We start from the raw sequence: 21,020 nt of genomic DNA, 5'->3' as shown, positions 1-21,020 counted from the left end.
AAACATTTAGTTTTAAATTTTTTAAAGTAAGGTTTATTGAGATATAATTTATATACAATAAAATTCACCCTCTTTAGACGTACAATTCTATGAATTTTGACACACCTACACAGTTGTGTTACTAACACATCGAGATTAGACTATTTCCATGACCCCAAAGAGTTCCCTCTTGCCCCTTTGTAGTCAGTCTCTTCTTCCCTCTAACTCCTTGCAAACACTGATCTACTTTCTGTCCTTATAGCTTTGCTTTTTCTAGAACGTTAAATTTAAGGAATCAAATAGCATGTCGTCTTTTGTGTCTGGCTTCTTTCACTTTGCATAATGCCTTCAAGAGTTATCCGTGCTGTCACATGTATCAGAAATTCAGTCTTTTTTATTGTTGAGTAGGACTCTACTATATAGAAGCACAATTCATTTGTTGAGGACATTTGGGTTGTTTTCAGTTTCAAGTGATTATGAATAAAGCTGCTGTAAGTTTTTGCACTTAGGTTTATGTTTTATTTTTTCTTGAGTAAAGACCTAGGAATGAGAGTGCTGGGTTCTATAGTAAGCGTATGTTTAACTTAATAAGAAACTGCCAAAACGTTTATCAGAATAACTGTTCCATTTTGCCATTTTACCTTTCCGACCAGCGATGTGTGAGAGACCCAGTTGCTCTGCATCCTTGACAGCACTTGGTATTATCAGTTTTTTTCTTTCTTTCAGTTTTAGCAATTCTATTGGTGTGTAGTGGTATCTCATTTAATTTACATTTCCCTAATGACTAATGGTATTGAGACCTGCTTATTTGCCATAGTATTTCCTTTTTTCGTGTGGTGTCTGTTCAGATCTTTTGCCAATTTTTAAGAAAATGGATTGTTTGTTTTCCTGTTATTTAGTTGTGAGATTTTGTATATATTGGGTTGGCCATAAAGTTTGTTCAGTTTTAAGTAAAAATAAAAGACAAATTTTTCATTTTCACCAAAAATTTTATTGAACGATGTATTCACTAACTGAACGAACTTTTTGGCCAGCCCAATATTCTGGATACAAATCCTTTATGTGTTTTGTAAATATTTTCTCCCAGTCTATATATTGGCTTTTCCTTTTATTACAGGATCATTTGAAGAGTAGAAGTTTTTAATTTTGATGAAGTCCAACTAATTTTTTTTATGTTGCATTTTTTCTTCTGAAAAATTTAGTTGTTAATGTAAATATTTCTTAATATTTAGAAATGTATATAAATATGAAAATGTTCAAGTTAAAGTAAATGAAAAAATCTTTTAAAAATAATATGTAGGGCTTCCCTGGTGGCACAGTCGTTAAGAATCCACCTGTCAATTCAGGGGACACGGGTTCGAGCCCTGGTCTGGGAAGATCTCACATGCCGCAGAGAAACTAAGCTTGAGTGCCACAACTACTGAGCCTGCGCTCTAGAGCCCGCGAGCCACAACTACTGAAGCCTGCATGCCTAGAGCCCATGCTCCGCAACAAGAGAAGCCAGTGCAATGAGAAGCCTGCGCACTGCAATGAAGAGTAGCCCCCGCTCACCGCAACTAAAGAAAGCCCACGTGCAGCAATGAAGACACAACGCAGCCAAAAAGAAGTTAAATAAATAAATAAATAATAAAAAGAATATATAAATTAAAAATGCAAAAAATTAAAAAAACCCAACCCAATGTGTAGATAGGACATTTCTATTGTTTTAATTGTATAAAAATGGTATTAAGAAAATGGCATTATGGACATTAAGAAAAAATGGGAAGAATTTTTAAGAAAAAATTTGGAAGAATTTGTACCATAATTTACTATTTTTCATCTCTATTAGATTGTGTTTCCTTCTTATTTTTGCTTTAATGTATTTTATAAGTTTTTTTTTTACAATGAAAACATTACTTTTGTAATAAGATAGAAAAATTTAGCCTCTACCTCATTGCAAGTGTTACCTGAAGATTATTACCTGGGTTTTTACATTTTTTTTAATCGGCACTTATAGCGCCATTATTTATAACAACACAAACTGGAAACAACCCAAATGTCCATAATCAGTATACAACAAATTGTGTTATATTCATACAATAGATAATAATGATAATAAGAGAATGAATCACCAATACAGAAAATATCATGTATAATCATTATGTTGAGTGACAAGCTAAACACAAAAGAGTACATACTGGATGATTTCATTTATATAAAATAGAATAGGCAACTTAAGCTATGATGGTATAAGTTACATCAGTGGTTGCTATGGAAGGTGAATATTAAAAGTGAAAGAAAGTACAAGGGAAATTTCTGTGTTTTATGGAAATGTTCTATACCTTAATTACGGTGTCAGTTATGTGGATGTATACAAGTGTCAAAACTCATCAGATTGTTCACTTTGTGCACAGTGTTCACACCGAAATTTTGCACTGTTTGTGTTTCATCAATTTTGAAAAATTGAATAAACTATAATGCTATGCAACAATATGGATGAATCTTTACAATATAATATTAAGTTTTAAAAGTTTTGAAATATTGTATACAGCATGAAACCCTTTTTATAAAGTTAAAAAGAAGTAAACCTTTTAAAATTAATTTTTTCAGATATGTACAGCTACCAAAGGACTATTTAGAAAAAGAGAGCAAGACATGATGAATATAGGATTTGGGCTGATGGTTACCAGGTGGAGGAAGGCAGGTGGTGAATGTGGTCAGATGTAAGTTGTCAGAGGACCAAGCTAGCTCTCATTTTGGGTAGTACATCCATGGATGCTTATAATGCTATTACGATAAGTATGAAGGTACAATTATAAACACAGAAACAAACAAAGTGGGCCATGCTTCAACAATGATGAGAAACTCTCCTGAACCAAGGATCATGATTAATTCAATTCTGTGCTCCTGGAATCCAAAAAGCAAAGGTAAGACCATGAACTCTGTGCTATTGCTTGATTTTTTAGAATATCCGACTTCTTGGGGAGAAGAATCATGACCTCCAATGACCACAAAGATACTAGACTTTTCTAGCTCTACTTTCCACTTTTAAATAATAGTCATAGATTTGTCTGGCATCATTAACAACAGAGACCTCTATGGTGCTTTCAAAGTCCTGTTGGCAAAGAAGAACTGAAAGAGACCCCAACCACAGTTCTGCATGGAGGGCTGGCTGGATCTTGGACACGTGGGCAGGTGGGCGCAGGCAGAGGTGTCAGTGCTGGTCGTCTGGGTCTTCTGGCCGCCCAGCCCTGTCCCCCCTCCTCTGAGCACATGGGTCCCCCCACCTCCCCTCAGCCGCCTGCTCTCAGCTTCTACACGTATTTTTTTTTTTTAATTTTTATTTACTTATTTATTTATTTATTTATTTATTTATTTATTTATGGCTGTGTTGGGTCCTCGTCTCTGTGCGAGGGCTTTCTCTAGTCGTGGCAAGTGGGGGCCACTCTTCATTGCGGTGCACGGGCCTCTCACTATCGCAGCCTCTCTTGTTGCGGAGCACAGGCTCCAGACGCGCAGGCTCAGTATTTGTGGCTCACGGGCCCAGCTGCTCCGCAGCATGTGGGATCTTCCCAGACCAGGGCTCGAACCCGTGTCCCCTACATTGGCAGGCGGACTCTCAACCACTGCGCCACCAGGGAAGCCCCATACTACACGTATTTTTTAATGTTAGATTTAGAATGGTAGATTTAAAAACTGACATTTTTATTAAGATGGGTACAGATTTTCACTTGCAGAAAGACAATAACTAAAATTATTGTTTTCAGTGTTGTTGTTTATGACCTACAACATACTTGTTTATTTGTATCATAAAACGCATAATGGTTTAAGATCAACAACTGAATCGCTGTAATGTACGCTAAATGTTAATGTGACAAAAGGAGCTGGGCGGCAAGTAGTCAATCAGCAAGTGCATTGGTTCTCAAATTTTCCTTCCTAGTGAGAAGGGGGTGGGGGATTTATTCCTGGCTCCTTCCCCTTGTTGGAGGAGCCCAGAGGAAGTACTGCAGCATCTGAACCCCCTCCTAAGCTCCAGGACCACAGTGGAGTCACTCCAGTGCCCTTGTCAGTTTCGTAGCTCCTACATCTGTAAAACGTTCTTAGAGGCAAAATGCCTCACTGTATGTGACTAACTTTGAGCTGCTTTGAAGAAAGTGCACGATTTAGGAAAACTAGAGGTGGCTCTAAGACAATTGGTACACTGTTTGGGGAGCTTTTTTGATTTTTGAAATTACTCTCAACTACTACGTCCAGATTTATGTAGGAAGATCTATACCAGCAGCTTACAAATCGAATCAGAACACAAAAACTTAGCTCTTGTTTATCTGGCTGAAAAGCAAATGCCAAACATCAGAAGTGGTTTATATTTGAACAGAGGCCACTAGTGCTTTTCCCACTTTAGCTGCTTGAGGGGTAAGAGAATTAATGGAATGGTAGTAGAGAATTGTCCAAATAGAGAGGGAAAACCCAAGGACCACTTGCTCTTATTACATTGAACAAATCCTTTCTCTTATTTAAAAACAATTAAGATGCTCTTCCTATAGCTGGGTATCTCACCATAGCTGGATGTACATGCCCTAGACTAAGGATGGAAAAGGCAGTCTCCGAGCTCTGGAGTCTCCAATCCATCCACGGTGTGGGTTTCAGGATCACTGGGGCCTTGCTCAACACCTCACTCTCTGCTTGGTCTTCTCCTCTGCACACACTGGCAGACGCCTCTTTTGCCAGCAGTTTTGCTATGCATGGATTTCTTTTAGATTTATACAAATTCTGTATGGTGTGAAGCCTTCTGAGTCCCCATTGATTTACCTAATTTATTTTGTAAGTTATATATATGACATCCTGGGCTGAAAAGTCACTATTTTTCCTCCTTGGTTCCTATTTACCGTATTCTAGCTTCACTATTGAATTGACATGTTAACTTCCATTTCACTTACAAGTTGATGTAGTTGAAAATACACAAAAATTGTAAAGACTCTTGGACTACGCATAATTTAGGTTCTTAACTGTGATGTAAACATTGTCAGATATTTAGTGCTCTAGGTCACAGGACAGAGACAAATGGGTAAAGTTCAATGGGGAAGATGTCCAAGTGACACACTTAATAAAAGTAAAATGTATAAACGTAATATGGGAGCATATATTTAGAAGAAGCTATAAGAGAAAAGAATTCCCTGGAATTACTATGACTTGCATCCAGTTTGAACTATTTTGCATCACAGAATAAAAATGAAAACAGGGAGAAATGTATTTTGATCCTTCACCCAAGGGTCTGGTAGCTGGTAAAAACATTATTTTCCATGAATCAAAAGAGATACAAAATAATACTTAAAAATTACTTCTGTTTCGCTTAATACAAATACGTCAAGCCCAGGCATTTGGTGTTCTGCTAATATTTACCTGGAATAGACATTCAGAATTGAAACTCCCTTGAGGCAAATATGTCAAATGTAAAGTGTAAGGCTCATTTACATGTAGCACAGTGTCTTTTGTGTGCAAATGAATGAAATTCTAAGATACTTTCTAAGTTGCTTATTTTCATTTGAATGCTGTAGGTGATACACTTTCACAGCCATTACAATCCCCCGCCATTACCACCTAAGATTAGAATCTGAATATAAAACGGTCTCCTGCTAGCAATGTCTAATATCCTCAAGTGACAGAATAGAGACCATGCCATAGGGTCCTCAAACCAGCTCAGCCCTCACCAAATCTGAATGTTTCACAGGAAATGTGTGCAGTTTTATCACAGAGTGCTTATACTTTCAGTAATCAATCTTTTTTGAGTGTTGTCTCTCCCCAAAACATATCTCTCTGGTGTTCAGGATCAAATGGTGGGGAAAAAAAAAGATGGAGTAGGCGGAACAGTCCAGGAAATAATAGGGCCAGACCCCCATGAACATTTGATCTCATGCATCATGAATAGACGTGGAGAAATGTCTGAAACCTTTCTGTGTGAATAAACAAAGAGAGAAAGTAAAATAAATGTCTTATTTCCTAGTTTGGCACAAACTAAAAAAAATATAAGGTTCACTGAGGAAAAAATATGAATTAGGAAAATAAATAATTATTGCTAAAGTGAAAGTTTCCTACACTTTTTTTATACCATTTCAAAGATCAGTTTGATGCTAATTCACTGATTAAAATGGGAAAGGAACTCATGAGTTTATGGTTCTCCAGGAAGATTAATGCAATCATGAGACCTCTTTTTGACCAGATAAGAGGCAAAGCATGAATTATCAACCAGGGATACAACAAAGGGAAACAGAGATTTAAGGGCAAGAAATACTGATTATGTAGCCAGATACAATGCAAAAGTGATATAAGATTCACTTAAAATTAAGAAGCAATCCATTGATAGATACTTTCTTTCCACTGAGGTTTCCCGAACGTTGTGAATGCTGCTGATGGTTAAGTCAGCTCATGGCCTGCATCTATGGTACCTGGAATGCTAGACTATATCCCCTGGGAAGAAGGTGAACAAATGATGGCACCTCTGGTACCCGGTTGTGTGGGACAAACTGGGCATGCGCTGGCTTTGCATACTAAAGAGACCGAGCATAGACTCTAATTGTGGACAGTATCTCTTGAGTGAAGGCTGAGCCATATGGAATTATTCTCAACCACCGAAAAGATCAAAATAGCTATAGTAACAGGAGAGGTAATAATCGATTGAATAACAGTTGGCAAAAGATAACTTACCAAAGTAACAACAAAGGGAAAGAGAAATAATGAGATGTTTTATTTTTTTTTTTTTTTTTACATCTTGTACCCCAAATGAGAAAGAAAATGTTGCAAATGTTTACAACCTAGTTATCTTGGTTATAAAATAAGAAGTACAGTCACCTTGCCCCAGGGAAGAAGTGAATCAATTGTGTGTTCTGGGACTTTATCAGGGATGAATCTCTTTTTCTTCCCTACCTACTATTGGGTGGAGTGTCTTTCACTGATCACACTTTTGAAAGGGAAAAAGGAAAGATCACTGATTAAATGCTGAAAAACAATTGTGGGTACTATCTGTTGTTACTATAAATGAAAGGGATTTTGTTGAAAAACAATTTTGGTTGAACTTTTAGAGTTCTGAAATCTTTTGTTCTCTGACTTATTTTAAAAAATCACTTTAAGAAACTCCCCTCCCCCTAGGCTGAAGGCATATAGCTTTCCTCCCTCCATCCCTCCATCTTTCCCCCCTTCCCCTTCCTCTTTTCCCCTCCCTATTTCTGTCCCTTTCTTTCTCTCACCCTTCCTTCCTTCTTCTTATGTATTTTCTCCCTTCTTCCTCCTTTTATCTTTCCTTATTTTCTTCCTTCCTTTCTTGTAGTGATTGTTTGCTGAGTCTCCATTTGCCTGGCACTGTGTCGGTTGCTGAAGACACAGAAGGGGCAAGACCCAATCCTGCCCCCATAGAGTTTACTTCCAAATGGAGAAGTTTCTGTTTTTCGACCTTGTTTGTGTAACTCTCATAACATAACCATGATATGCACACAGCTTTGGTCTTCACACCGCAGCCTGAAAGCCATCTCTAGCCCTGTACTTACAGCTATGGAAAACCGCTGAATGCTTTCCTCCTCACAGTCCTGGATGACCTTATTCAGTTGGTGGTTGTCATGGGACTCTCCATCAGTCACAATTACCATGACTTTTTTAACCCCTCTTCGGGCACCCCGGGCTTCAGTGAAAGCCTCTTTCCTGAAATAATCACAGACAAAAGAGCAGCAAATAAAACACCAGCCCAAGGTTAGGCAAAGTGATAAACAAAATGAAAACACTGCCAACTCCAGGTAGCCCAGTGCTTTCCCTCCAAGATCAACATTGTTGCCCACTGTTCAAGCTGGGAGGCATGATGCTCATTGTTTGTAATAGTTTAAGACTTATTCCAGATGATGGAGAGGTTACCATTTTGCCAATCACCATAGACCCCATTAACAAAAGGCAGCAGTCTTTCATTCTTTGGAAACTTCAAAGGGAGAGTGTGACAAGCATACAGCAGATTTAGAGAAGGTCAGATTTTAAATACTTTCCCAGTCACTCCTTTTTCTGTAAACACTCCTTCTCTTGCTTGACAGGCCTCTTTCCTTCTGCTTTTGGCAGAGCTTTTGCTTTAGTCCTCACTTCCCCCACCTACTCTGACATTCACAGAACAGCTTGGACATCCTGTAAGCTATGGAGGGGGCATGGGAGAAAACAGAGTATTTGTATGGCTGTGAGTGCTTGAGAGTGCGCTTGGATGTGGGGTAAAAATTCAGACATAGGAATTAAAGACTGCAGATGGCAGTGGTCTGAGTCAGTGACAGAGCAGGGTTCTGGGGGGCAAGGAGGGTTTGGCGTAGCTATGAAAGTCTGAACTAGGTTTTAGGACACAAGCTGCTGGGGGTGAGGTGGGAGGAGGTGGCATGGAGAGAAAGGAAAAATGCTATAACCTAACTTCAAAGAAAGGAATTTTGATTTAATTCAACAAGCATTTATGGAAAGAGATGGAAGATACGGGAAACTGACAATTTTTGTCTGTTTTGTACCTTCTACATACACACACACGCACACACACACACACTCAGGCACACTTTCCCTCTATTACTTTCTTTTACTCAACTACTTTCCCCTCTGGAGCCTTGGAAAAGAAGAGTACATTTTACTTAGGACTGAAACAATGAATGGATTTCATATAATATTTTTTAGATTTTGGTGTACAATGCAGCAATCATTGTGCTGAATAGTCATTTTAAATATTTTACTTTGGTCATAAGGACAAAGAGCTGCCGTTGAGATATACCAAAGAAACACCTGTCCTTCACCTTCCAACAGTTTGCCATGGTACACATTAGCTCTACTGTAGATACATAGTAAATGCACAGTAGTGGGTATTTTGTGAGCAGGGAGAGAGGATCCTTGTGATGTGAGCAAAGAGATTTTATCTGTGTTTATTTTTCCTTTAAAAGGACTAACAGCAAATATGACAAGATGTTAACAACTGTTGATTCTGTTTGATGTGTACATAGGATTTTGTTGTACTGTTTTTTACATTTTCAACTTTTCCTAAAAGTTTCGAAAGAGAAAAAGAAGCTATTTAAAAAAATATATTGATCACTGGCAAAATGTGTCTCTGCCCTCTACACTACACAAACAGGTTCTCTGAGTTCTTTCTATGTACAGACAAAGGTGAAAAACAGATGTTAAAGGCTAGTCTTTAAATGAAGTTTGGACATGGATATGATAAGATTTAATCCTTTTTACAGTTCTAATTCCTTAGAGGATCACCAAAACTTCCTAATTCTCTTTAAGATCAAGGTCATAACTAAATGAACATCAGCTGAAGGAGACAATTAAACGACCTTCCTTAAAGAAAATCTGGTAGCTCTGAAACCAGGGCTGCCTTTCTATGGCAGAGCTCTTGAGTATACCCTTTCTGTTTCAAATATCTTCAGCAAATTGCCCTTGACCCCCAATTACCACCATCCAGTATTCTTTCTTTAAAATAAGCATTGACTTCCCTGCATGTTTTTAAACATTAACATATCCCAGGAGAATCCCTTTCTTTGGGACAGGAGAATCCAGGCCTTATGATTAAACACGTGAAGCAATGAAAAGAAAGAAAATTTGGGATAGAGATAAGGGGACACAAAAATATTTTGAACTGGGAGACACTGAAAATGGAGGTAAAGGATTCTAAAAATTTAGAAATATTATTTGCAACTGGTCCTGCCTGAAAGGAATCAAGAGCAATTAAAAATAAACTTAAACATGAAAAACTGATATAAGAAGAGTACTTAGTAATATCATTATGGAGTCTTATTTATATACAAAACTCAATAAACTCTGTGTCCTACAGCTAGACCCTCTGTGAAACACATAGGCAAAAACCATATAGGGACATGGTATTTAGAGTGGTATTTATGTAGGAGCAAAAGCAGCCAGAATATTTCTTCAGTTAGTTTTCAATGATGAATATTCATCTTAAGCGGTTGCCTTTGGAAAACAAAGTTCCCTACAGGCTCAGAGCTTTCAAAGAACACTTTGATTTACTTTGAATGTGTGGTCACATTTAGTCAATTATTTAAGAGTGCACACTCAGCACACCTAAATGTGTGCGCTTTTGTGCATGCAAATTGGTGATCTACGGGCAGGTAAATGTAAAATTACCCCATCTGTTTGTGGTTATTTTTCTCATGGGCCCCATATAACTAGAACCACATGCTTTTCTAACATTTATGAGTCTAAAGCTGCACATGAAATTTTAAATTTTTGAAAATCCAACCCATTCTTTGGAGTATCCATATTAACTGTTTCAGCCCCCTTAAAACACTGATCTTAGCAGGCAGGTGAAGTGAGGGCATGGGTAATCAACTCTTCAGAATCAGCTGAGTGTCCAGAAGTTGAAGGCACTTAAGAGAAGGATCCTTAACATTAGTCAAACTGACCATTAGATTTCCCATGATTTTGGTGTTTAGTTTTTGTTCAGAAGCTTTCATGATGATTAAGGGGAGAAACAGCAAAAGATAAGAGCTGAGTGAGATCAGAAAAAATACAGAGAAGAGGAGCTGAACATTGTAAGAAAAGGACAGTTCTATAGGTTCTTATAGAATGAAATTCAACCACAGGGTGGGTTATGTGTGCTCCCTGAAGGAAACTGCAGAAGGGAGGAAGGGAGGGATGTGAATTAGAGGGAATTTGGAGAAAGTAAAGAAGAAAGAGAGAGAGCACAAATCATGAAATCCTTTCCACTTCTTTTCTTTTTTTTTTTTAAAGATTTTTTTTTGATGTGGACCATTTATAAAGTCTTCATTGAACCTGCTACAATACTGCTTCTGTTTTATGCTTTGGTTCTTTTTTGGCCGTGAGGCATGTGGGAACCCGCACCCCCTGCATTGGAAGACAAAGTCCCAACCATTGGACCACCAGGGAAGTCCCTCCACTTCTTTTCAATCTTTTCACTGAAAATGATTTCAAATAAGACAACATTTAATTTGCCCTCTTAAAAACTCTTATTTGAGAGCTTCAATAACCCTAAATCCGTAAAATTTAAATCTGTAAAATGCTGTAAAATTATAGACATATTAGGGTATAGATATATATTGAGTAGAAGCAGACTGATATTAATCCATTTTTTTAGATTGAGATTCCTAGAAGCTGAAAACAAAGAATAAAAGGAAAAGATATTATCTAATATTATGTCTTAGTACCCAAGAATGTGATGCCGTAAACTACCGTGATTTTTTGGACTGATTCTCCATCAATCAAAGCCTTGGAATAAGAGGTAAGATAAGAAGAGTGATGAGATTGTAATACAGAAAAATTTGATCCTATAACTATTAGTTAATCAGTTGAATCTCTTTTCAACAAGATGGCTTTAAATATTGCTAAGGCAACTGTTCAATTAATACTCCAAAGGGCTAGATCGTAAGCAGTTATTTTTGCACAGTCTTTTACTTTGGCTTATTTTTTTATCCATATACCTTGCTGTGTCTATTCCAAGGGCTGTCATCGTCTGGCGGCCACCTCTCTGGACTATTTTATTTGCTGCAACAAGCACTTCTTCCGTTGATGAGTACTTATTGAGGTTGAACTCATGGGTTACATTTTCTCCATATTGTACAATTCCAACCTGAAATACCAAGCCACTGTGAGTTATCCATCTAGCAGACTTCCCTGTTTCAATTTTTTTGCGTTTAAACATATGCATCAGATGTAATAATACATTTTAGTCTTTCAGATGAGTTTAAAACTCTATCAGTACACAAATCTTTCTACTTTGACAGTAATGATCATTGCCATTTGTGGATGCCAAAGAACACAAATGAAAGTGTTGTTATTAAACCTCTCAAAGGACTGGCTTATCTCTTCAACAGTGTTTACTGAATGACTCTGGTAAGCTTGGGGAGGGGGTAGAACATGAAACTGACATGGCCTCTGCCTTCATGGAGCTTCTAAACTAGAGGGAGAGAGAGATTAAACACAAGAATCATTTAAATACAGGTTCAATCATAAACTGTGAAAAGGGCTGTAACAGAAAAGCTATTATTGGCAAGTATAACCTAGGAGCCTAATTTAAAGTGAAGGCTCAGGGAAGGCCTTTCAGAAGTGATATTTGAGACTTAAAAGACATGTGCTAGAAGGGTGGAGACCTGTTCTGATGGTGGCTGAGAGGGAGGATGGGGTCCACACAAAGGGAACTGTGCAAGTGGAGAAGCTGAGATGGGGAAGAGGTAGGGGCTCTAAGAACAGAAAGAAAGTCAGTGAGTCTGGACCAAGCTAGGAGGGGAGAGTGGGGCAAGATGAAGTTGGAAGAATAAGCAGGGGATGTATCTGGCAAAGACACACATGTGCTTCCTGCTTTATGTAGCTCAGCTGTAGCACCACATCTCCTAAATCAGCCCTTCCCTCTCTTTTCTTGTTCTCTGTCTTCCCTCTCTTACTTCCATTCTCCTTTCATTCTTTCTTTCCTACAGGTTGGATAATGCAGGCAGCTAACGGCAGAGCCATCATGAAGTAAAATGACTTAGAAGGTTAAGTGCCACTGCTTCGATTTCCCTTGCTCCATACCCTCCCCCACCCCTTGCCCATTTTCCTTATCCTTTTTCTACACCCTCCTTTGAAGGTTTATGTGAACCAATAAGCTAATCTATATCAAGAATTGTGCCTGAAGTTACTTTTTGTTTAACCTTCCTACCCCAAAATTAGGGACTCAGAGAATTCTTTACCCAAAGGAATGTCTTTTTAATGTAGGAGTTCTGGGCACTTCATTTCTTAGGTAGGGGAAGTAACTTGAGAAAGGGCTGCTTTCTTTCCAGGCAGTTGTCTAGTTTGCCCATTGTTCAGCCAGTCTTATTTCCAAGTCTGATCCTATTTCCAAACGGCATAAATGATCAGCATCTACCTTGTACTTCCCTTGATGTCACTGTTGTCAGAAATCTTTAGGCTTAATTATTTGTCTGATTTATAGATACATTTCTACAGCTTGGTTCTTTTGGAAACCAAAAGCATACCCTGGCACTTGCAGAAACAAATAAGAGAACTCCCAATTAAACATAATCTTTATCGTCTCTGCGCTACCTTCTGGAGTATACTAGACAACCTGGAGCAATTATGCCACCATGCCTTAATACTATCCTATATTTTTTACTGCTTTTTTTAGCTTTCTTTCCTAACTTATTCAAATTATAGTAACATAAATTAGTATCACATTTTATAAATGAAGAAGCTGAGTTAAAAAAAACTCACTTTCCATAATGAAGGGGCAGAAGGAGGCCTAGTCTAGGATGTGTATCCTTCATCTCTCTATTTTGTCTCAGTAAAAACTTACCTCGCCCAAATCCCCTCATTTTCTTTTTTTTTTTCTAGTCATATTTTGTTTTTTAGGTGCTTGTGTTAAATCTTTATAGGTGTAAACTCACTTGTTACAGCACATAGAATTATGTTCCCACTTAAGTCTCCTCTTTTATTTTTAAATTAAATTTTTTTTCTTTTTTAAAAAATTGGCATATAGCTGACACACCCCCATTTTCTAATCACCTCAGCTTTTGCTAAATGCTGCTGCCACTTCATGGCTACTCAATGAGATCAGGTAGCTAGCTAGCCAACTGAGATACATTAGAAAATACGATAAAACAAACAAGTAAATAGATCATATTTTTTAAAAAGAAATGGAATATGCAAATCCTTCCTTAGAATTGCTGAGTCAGGTATAAGATAAATAAGAAATAATTAGAGAACATATGCAAGTATAAGAGAAAGTACACCATAAGCTGAATAAACACAAAATCTGCTCAATCCACATCCAGGTTAGGTTTGCTCTTTGACTGTATATTTCACCTAATATCTGTCACCATCTGTTCCAAGACTATGTGCTACTATAATTGGAAAAAGACAATTATTAGTCTCCCATGACTCCAATTCAGGTTATTTCCTTGACAATTAAATGTTATGTACAGTTATCTATTACTTTCTGAATAGATTTAAAATTCTTTTCCCAATGACCCTAACAGCTTTTAATTAGTAATCCAGGGAGACACTGAAAAATTATCAAGGGAAACCATGTAGGTTTGACATTGTCTTTGTGTATATAAATGCTCAGGGTAAATAAAAGTAAAATGATTTTGTTACTTAGGTAATCATTATACCTAATTTATGGTACCAAGGTGAATAAATGCTGCTGTGGAAGTTAATTGCTCATCCATTCAGGGTGTCTTACAGAGTTGGTTTTGTTTTTATTTCTCTTTGTTTAGATTTGATTAAGCAGGAGACTAAAGAACTTTGAAAACTCCTGTCATTATTCTTGGACATTTTACTACCTGGAAGAATCTACTGAACACCCTAGTCTCTCATTTCTTTGACTTCCTTGGCTTTAGTAATATTTTCCTCCAGTTTGCCTATGTCATCCACTTCCAAGGTCTTAGCCTTCACCTTGTCATCTGGAAAAATTGCAGCACCTCAATCTCAATGTCAAGTGTTCTTCTCTCTGATCATTAACTTCAGCTCATTTACTTAGTATATCCAATTCATCAATTCCTTGACCACATTAAGACATCTAATTAATTCACAGATCTTATCTTTTTTTTTTTTGTACCCAGCCTAGATTCCATGATCCATCACCATAATCATTTACTTGCAAACATTTAACTACTTTAACCTTTTTTTCCCTCCATTAACTAACTTGGCTAACTTCCAACTCCGGTTAAGTCCAAATATCTCCTTCTCTGTGTGTAATCCTATGACACTGAATTTTGTTAGACAAAAATCACATACCTTGTAGACTGGTCTCACTTTGAAGTCTTGCTCATGAATCCCAAATGCGGTTGCACATAGCACTGCCCAGCAATCCTACTACTTTTTACTAATGAGTGTACTGTTCCCTTCGATCAAATTCTAGTGATAAGCTATTAACTCCTCAGGAAAAGAATAGCATCTCATTTATACATGGGGAGGAATTCACATGAGAAGAGATGGAAGTCATGTCAGCTAAATAAGGCTGCTTTGTGATGTAACATTTTACATTTACAACGCACTTTCCATATCTTATAGAACATACTATGAACTGATTACTATGAATTGGATTATCTGGAAAAATTATCTTCACACCAGGAATAGCAGAAGATGTGACACCTTGGTATGTCAGAGATCAGTGCTTTATATCTTCTATCTATCTATCATCTATCATCTATCTCTCTTACTACTTAACATATATCTCACTTTTATAAGCTTATTTTTTGTAAACGTTAGGATATAAGAGAACTTATAACTGCCTGTTCCCTTACCCTTTCTGTACACTTTGCTTCTAACAGCTCCACCTGAGACTTTCCTCAGATGATTGTCCTTGGACTGCTAGAGCTGCTTTGCCCCAAAGGTTCAAAGAGTCAGAAGTGCCTGGGAGTTTTCTCCCTCTTCACCCCTTGCCCTGATCCATAGGTAATGCCTGAGTGCAGGAAAATGCAAGACCAGCTCCTCGACTTAACTTGGAGCCCCTTCCAGATCAGGCTGAGGCCATGACTTCACCTGAACTCACGTGCTTGCTTGTCCTCTGTGGCTGCTCTGTTTTGTTCCCCCAAATCCCTTCCTATTTTCTTTTGGAAGCACTCCCTTCATGAATTGCTATCACTGGACTCCTCCTCTCAGAGTCTGCTTCTGGGGAACTGGATCTAAGGCAGCTATTATCTATGTTTCTGCATTCCTTCTTCAGCCCAGGCCAGACATCATTGCCTTGAACCTGGACCACGGCAGTCATGGGTCTTTCCACTGCTGATCTCCCTCCCTCCATTTCCACTTCCTCAAATCCTTCTACATATTAATAGTAGATTTAGTGTCTTTAAATTCTGCTTTTATCATGTGTCTTCCTTGTTCAAAAGCTCCAATAACTCTTCATTGCCTCCATCAAGGGTTTTGAAATATACTTTAAAAGAGAATTGTACTTGTAATTAAAATAGAGAATAGATAAAGCTTCAAGCTGCTTTTGAAATACTAGGCCTATAGGTTAAAATTCAGTTTTTTCCTCCTGACTTTCAGCCACTCAACAGTCTGGCCCTACCTTCTTTATTCATCCTCATCTTTAGGACGCCTCAGGTTGAACTCTACCCAGACCAAATGCCCTTCCTTTTCCCTCCAACTAAGCTAAGTCTACCCATTTGGTAAGATTCAATTCAAGGTTCACTTTCTCTGCAGCTTTGTCCACCTCGTTGCCAAGAGTCCATACTGATCTTCCCCTTCTTCAAACTGTGAAGCAAACTTGTCTGTGCTGCTCCTGTGAGCCCTGCATTCTTCTCAACTTTTGTACGCCTGCTTTATCTCCCAACTCCATTATAAGCTCGGAAGGGGCAAGCAGGGGTAAAGAGCATGGACTGCATCATAGCTTGTGGTATTCTCTTATCCTGTACCACTGTTTTGCTTTGCTCACAGTTGACCCTCATACATTCTTACTAGATGACTATAACATTTCACATAGGCAAGTAGAAAACTGAGATAGTAGGGAAATAATGATAAACAGAAAAAGAGAGATAGAAAGAAGTGTGGGAAATTAGAAGAGTGGGCAGTGGGAACTCACATCTCAGGAAAATGACATTCAGTGTAGGTCTCCGGCTGACACAGGGGTTCTTATTTCCTTAGGAACCAGACAGAATAAGGTCAGCTGTGTCTTCCCCAGAAAAGGGCGCCATTTACTAACTTTCATCACAGGAGAATGCTCCAATCACAAAACATATGTAATGCTTTGCTGAGTACTGGTGAGACCCACTTTAGTAGAAATAGTTTCAGTCCCAGCTTAGTTTGTAATTTAAGGCAGGTGAAACAGATTTGTACTAGCATAATGGGTATACGTGCATCTACAACCGAGTCAAATAAGTATGAGAATTAAATAATGAGATAAAAAGTGATGAACACACCTGGTGAGGAAACAGGAGGAGGGAGAATCGCAAGCACATTTATTGTCTCACTTGTAAGGCCCTCATGGAGGAAGGAGGATCCAGCTTTCTGAATGAGCTACCCAGGTAAAGAACAGACAGCAGAGTATGATAGTAGAATGGGAGGAAAGCAAAGCAGGCTTGAGCCTGGAAAATCTGTCAAGGATGATCAGTAAAGACATTTAAATCATTCCAGAATTTGCGGAAAGATAAACAATCAATAATCATCATATTTGACTTGAAGGGGCCAATTGCATTGGAATGGTACAAGACCCAGAAGGTGGAGTTAAGTAGAGAGCTGGTGAGGAATAGTAAAGATGGAAAGATTCTAGTCATTTTTGCTAAATGCAAGAAAGTAGGCAGAGCTGGCAGCTAAAAGGAGAAACTGGGTTAAATGTGGGCTTTCTTTAAGGGAGAATGGGTAGAGCAGCTTATGGCATCAGTAAAAGAGTAGATGAAGATAGTAACAGTAGATTCTTATAAAGGGGGGATAGACCACAGTAGAAAGAAAAGTTACTTTTCAGAGACAACTGTAAGGGACACATTTAGCTCCTGGGGAGATGCAGTTTGAACTTCCTGATTAAGCAGTTGTAATTACAATCTAAGTCCAAACAGAAGTAAGAGGTGATTCACGTTATAGCATAAACCAGGCACACAACTGGCTGAGGATTCTGTTACATGAACAAGAGGTTTGTAACACTTAGAACTTTCCACTTAAACATAAAATTTGCAATCATGTTTCAGATAAGCCCCAAACTAATATTCCCTTACCCCTTTTCCAGGGAATACTAACTCTCTCAGCTGCTAGGTATGATTTTTTAAGAAGAGTCCATGATCAAATAATCTTGGAAAGCAATTGTTAATACAAAGTATAACAGTTTCTCTGTCTCTGTCTGTCTGCCTCCCTCTGCTATTTATGTTAAGTAAAAAAATGCCACACATTTCAAATGGAGCAAAAGAACAAGGCTTTCTCTCACTCCTGAATTGCTCTACTCTGACTCATAAGTGGATTCTTTTGAAAGTGCTCCCGGAATCTTTAATATGAAAACATGCATTGTGAATCACGAATTGGAAGACCTGATGTATTTTATTTTTATTTAAGAGAATATTTTTTTGTAAGGAACATATTCAACACCTCAAACAACATAGCTTGCAAAACATTGCTTTATTCTAATATTGAGTTATCTACTCGTAAAGATCAATGAATTGTTCTGCTTTAATCACCCTTGTTATATTTATGTCACACTGTCATGCATTGCAATTATCCAAATACAAGACTTTACTTCATTTCTAAGTTGGAAGATTTTTCAGGATTAGGGACAAAGTATTAGAGTTTGTTATTTATATTGCTATCACATCTAGCATAATACTTGACCAATAAGATACTTCATAAATATCTGCTAAATTAAAATGAATTAATTATCCAAACGGCTTTTTCTCTTTTGGGGGTAGAAAAGAACAAGGAGGAAAGTGAGTGTGAGGAATATGGAAGGAATGATGCTGTTAGAAATCATAAAAATCACTAATTTTTTCTCATAAAACTTAAAGTCACAACAGAATGACAAGGGAGTTTTAAGAAAAGAGAAGTGTTTAAAATAGCTATTAAGTATACTGAGTCAAAGAATCATGAAGGAATGGAATTATTTCCTCATTTAGAATTATACGATTACCTTGTATTCTTAAGTTAGAGTTATAACACCAGCGCCTAAATTTTAATGCCCAAAATGAGCTAAGTTTCTGGGTTTTCATTCAACAATTAACATTATCCAAGCAATAGCTTCTTTAGGGGTGTAATGACAGGGAAGCACAGTAAAGCTTTCTGTGTTTCTGTAGGATGTACAATTGCTTAATCTGATAAGAGCTCAGACTTTGCGTCTGGTCATTTTATGTTTCCTTTCCCCAAAGTAAGGTGCAAAAGCCCTGCCCTACAACATGCTTCTACTGCAAGTAAGTGAGAGTATGAATGTGGTGGTAATACAGGCTTCAATCCAAATTAACTGTCAACACAAACCATTCAAGGCTGTGTTAGCTGAAACCTGGCTTAACCTTTGTCACTATGGAGAGGGATGAACAGGACTGGTTCACAGGTAGATGAAATGATTCCTCAGAAACACAAATAAAGTCGGTAAATTAAAGATGTAGGTCCTGGGCTTCCCTGGTGGCGCAGTGGTTAAGAATCCACCTGCCAATGCAGGGGACATGGGTTTGAGCCCTGGTCCGGGAAGATCCCACATGCCGCGGAGCAACTAAGCCTGCGTGCCACAACCACTGAAGTCCGTGTGCCTAGACCCCGTGCTCTGCAACAAGAGAAGCCACCTCAATGAGAAGCCTGCGCACCGCAATGAAAAGTAGCCCCCGCTCACCACAACTAGAGAAAGCCACTGCACAGCAACGGAGACCCAATGCAGCCAAAAATAAATAAATAAAATAAATAAACTTATTTAAAAAAAAATGTAGGTCCTAAGAAAAGGATGTCTTTAGCTGGTCTCTTGCTTGATGGAAGATGCTGCAATGAAATTGACCCATGCTCAAAAATGTAAGGCTAGAAGATGTTAAAATGGGGAAGACTATGGGAGAAATCAGGACCAGAGGTGAATGAGGCTAGATGTGTTGAACACCTCCAAAGAAAAGCCTGAAACACAATGTAAAGGGGAGTCTGGGGTGTCCCCCACAAACAAGTCCCTTCTAGCTCAATGACTTCATGAAGCAGAGTGAGAGATGGTGGTCAGTACAATAATGATTTTTAACACAAGGAGAAATTAAAAATTCCAGAAATTACATTTTTCCAACATAAATGACTTGCCTCCTACGTGCTAGGCAATGCAGGAAACTCTGCTGTATTCCATAAGTAAAAGGATTAAGGCACAATGATGTCGTTGTGGAATTCACATTCCACCAGGAGAGACGCACTCAGGAAACAAAAAGCGATGCCACTGAGTGAGAGAGCAGTGGATGAAGGGTGTGTAAATGCTGTGGGAATATGGAGGGGAAGGGATTTTTCTTGGGAAGGGTGGGGGGAATAACCACAGAAAAGGACAGAGAAAGTGACATTTGAACTGAGTCTCAGAAGTTTACCTCGCACATGGGGCCTGGGGTGGAGAAGGGCTTTCCGGGCAGAGAGAATCACGTGAGCATAGAGCAACGTGTTCAGGGAAGGCCAGGGTAGGAGTGGCTACAGGGCAAGAAGGGAAGGAGGCAGGAGACAGTGGAATGACAAGCCACTAGGTGACGAACGTCTTATAAATCACTGGAGAGCTTGGGTATTATTCCACAGGCAAGGATAGGAGATTTTTACTCAGGGAAATTCCATGATCCAGACTTTACATGGGAAAAATAACTCAGATGAGTGATGAATGGAGGTAGAGGACAACGGAGACCAGGACGCTAGTGAGCAGGGAGGTTCACCTTCCCAGCACCACTTTCGGAAACGACAGCCTGACTGACGAGGACATGGCTGCACGGCTCAGACAGGTTTCTTCTCAGACCTCACAACAGTGAATCAGCCCTCATAGTTTAGGCTCCTCGGGAAATGGCCATAAAATGTGTAGTAAAAAGAAAGATAAATAATATTACTAAAATTTAATTAATTTCCCTCTTTCATTTTACCTGGTTTAATATTATGCTATACTCTTGATAGGAACAGTCTAGACATTGTTCCATTAGTATATTTCACTTTTATATCAAGCCTCACAATTTACTGCTTTTATTTAGGGTAATGCACTTGTATATGGCATATTTATATCATTCTCATTTATTATTAAAAGCAATGTTATGTTTAGGTATTGAGGATCAATAAGACCTCCATAATGTTTATACCATCATATCTTTTATGGCAAGCTCAGAGTGTTTCAGGTTTGTTTTTATAGGTGGTTTTTTACAAAACAATTTTACAGCCTTTACTCTGTCTTGGGTAAAAAACTGGTTTGCAAAAGTTCCTTGACTATGTTTGCAAAAAGTGTTAATGGGACCACACAGAAACATGGGAGAAACTCTGAGTAACTATTTAAGGTGAATGTTTTTGTCACTTGCATTGCATTTTTCTAATGTATACTAATTGTCATATGGAAACTTTAATGAAAGTTTTAAAATTTATTTTCCTTCCTTCCTTCCTTTTTTTTTTCTGTGGAGGTGAAAATTACTTCCAGAAACATTCCATATCTTTGAGACTCCTTTCCAATA

At 38.2% G+C, this 21,020-nt stretch overlaps 1 protein-coding gene across 1 annotated transcript in view; it reads right to left on the bottom strand.

The window, feature by feature from the left end:
* The window catches only part of ITGA1 (integrin subunit alpha 1), a 166,781-nt gene that overhangs the window by 66,509 nt on the left and 79,252 nt on the right, over positions 1-21,020 (bottom strand). The window contains exons 7-8 of the mRNA XM_007195573.3: positions 11,409-11,557; positions 7,497-7,647 (exon numbers count right to left, since the gene is read on the bottom strand). Of these exons, the coding sequence (XP_007195635.2) occupies positions 7,497-7,647; positions 11,409-11,557 (300 nt within the window). The remainder of the gene's footprint in view (positions 1-7,496; positions 7,648-11,408; positions 11,558-21,020) is intronic.

Source organism: Balaenoptera acutorostrata, chromosome 2 (genome assembly GCF_949987535.1).
Source record: "Balaenoptera acutorostrata chromosome 2, mBalAcu1.1, whole genome shotgun sequence".
Taxonomy (NCBI): Eukaryota; Metazoa; Chordata; class Mammalia; order Artiodactyla; family Balaenopteridae; genus Balaenoptera; species Balaenoptera acutorostrata.
Note: the sequence above shows the minus strand (reverse complement) of the source record. Positions and strands in the feature narration are given on the sequence as shown.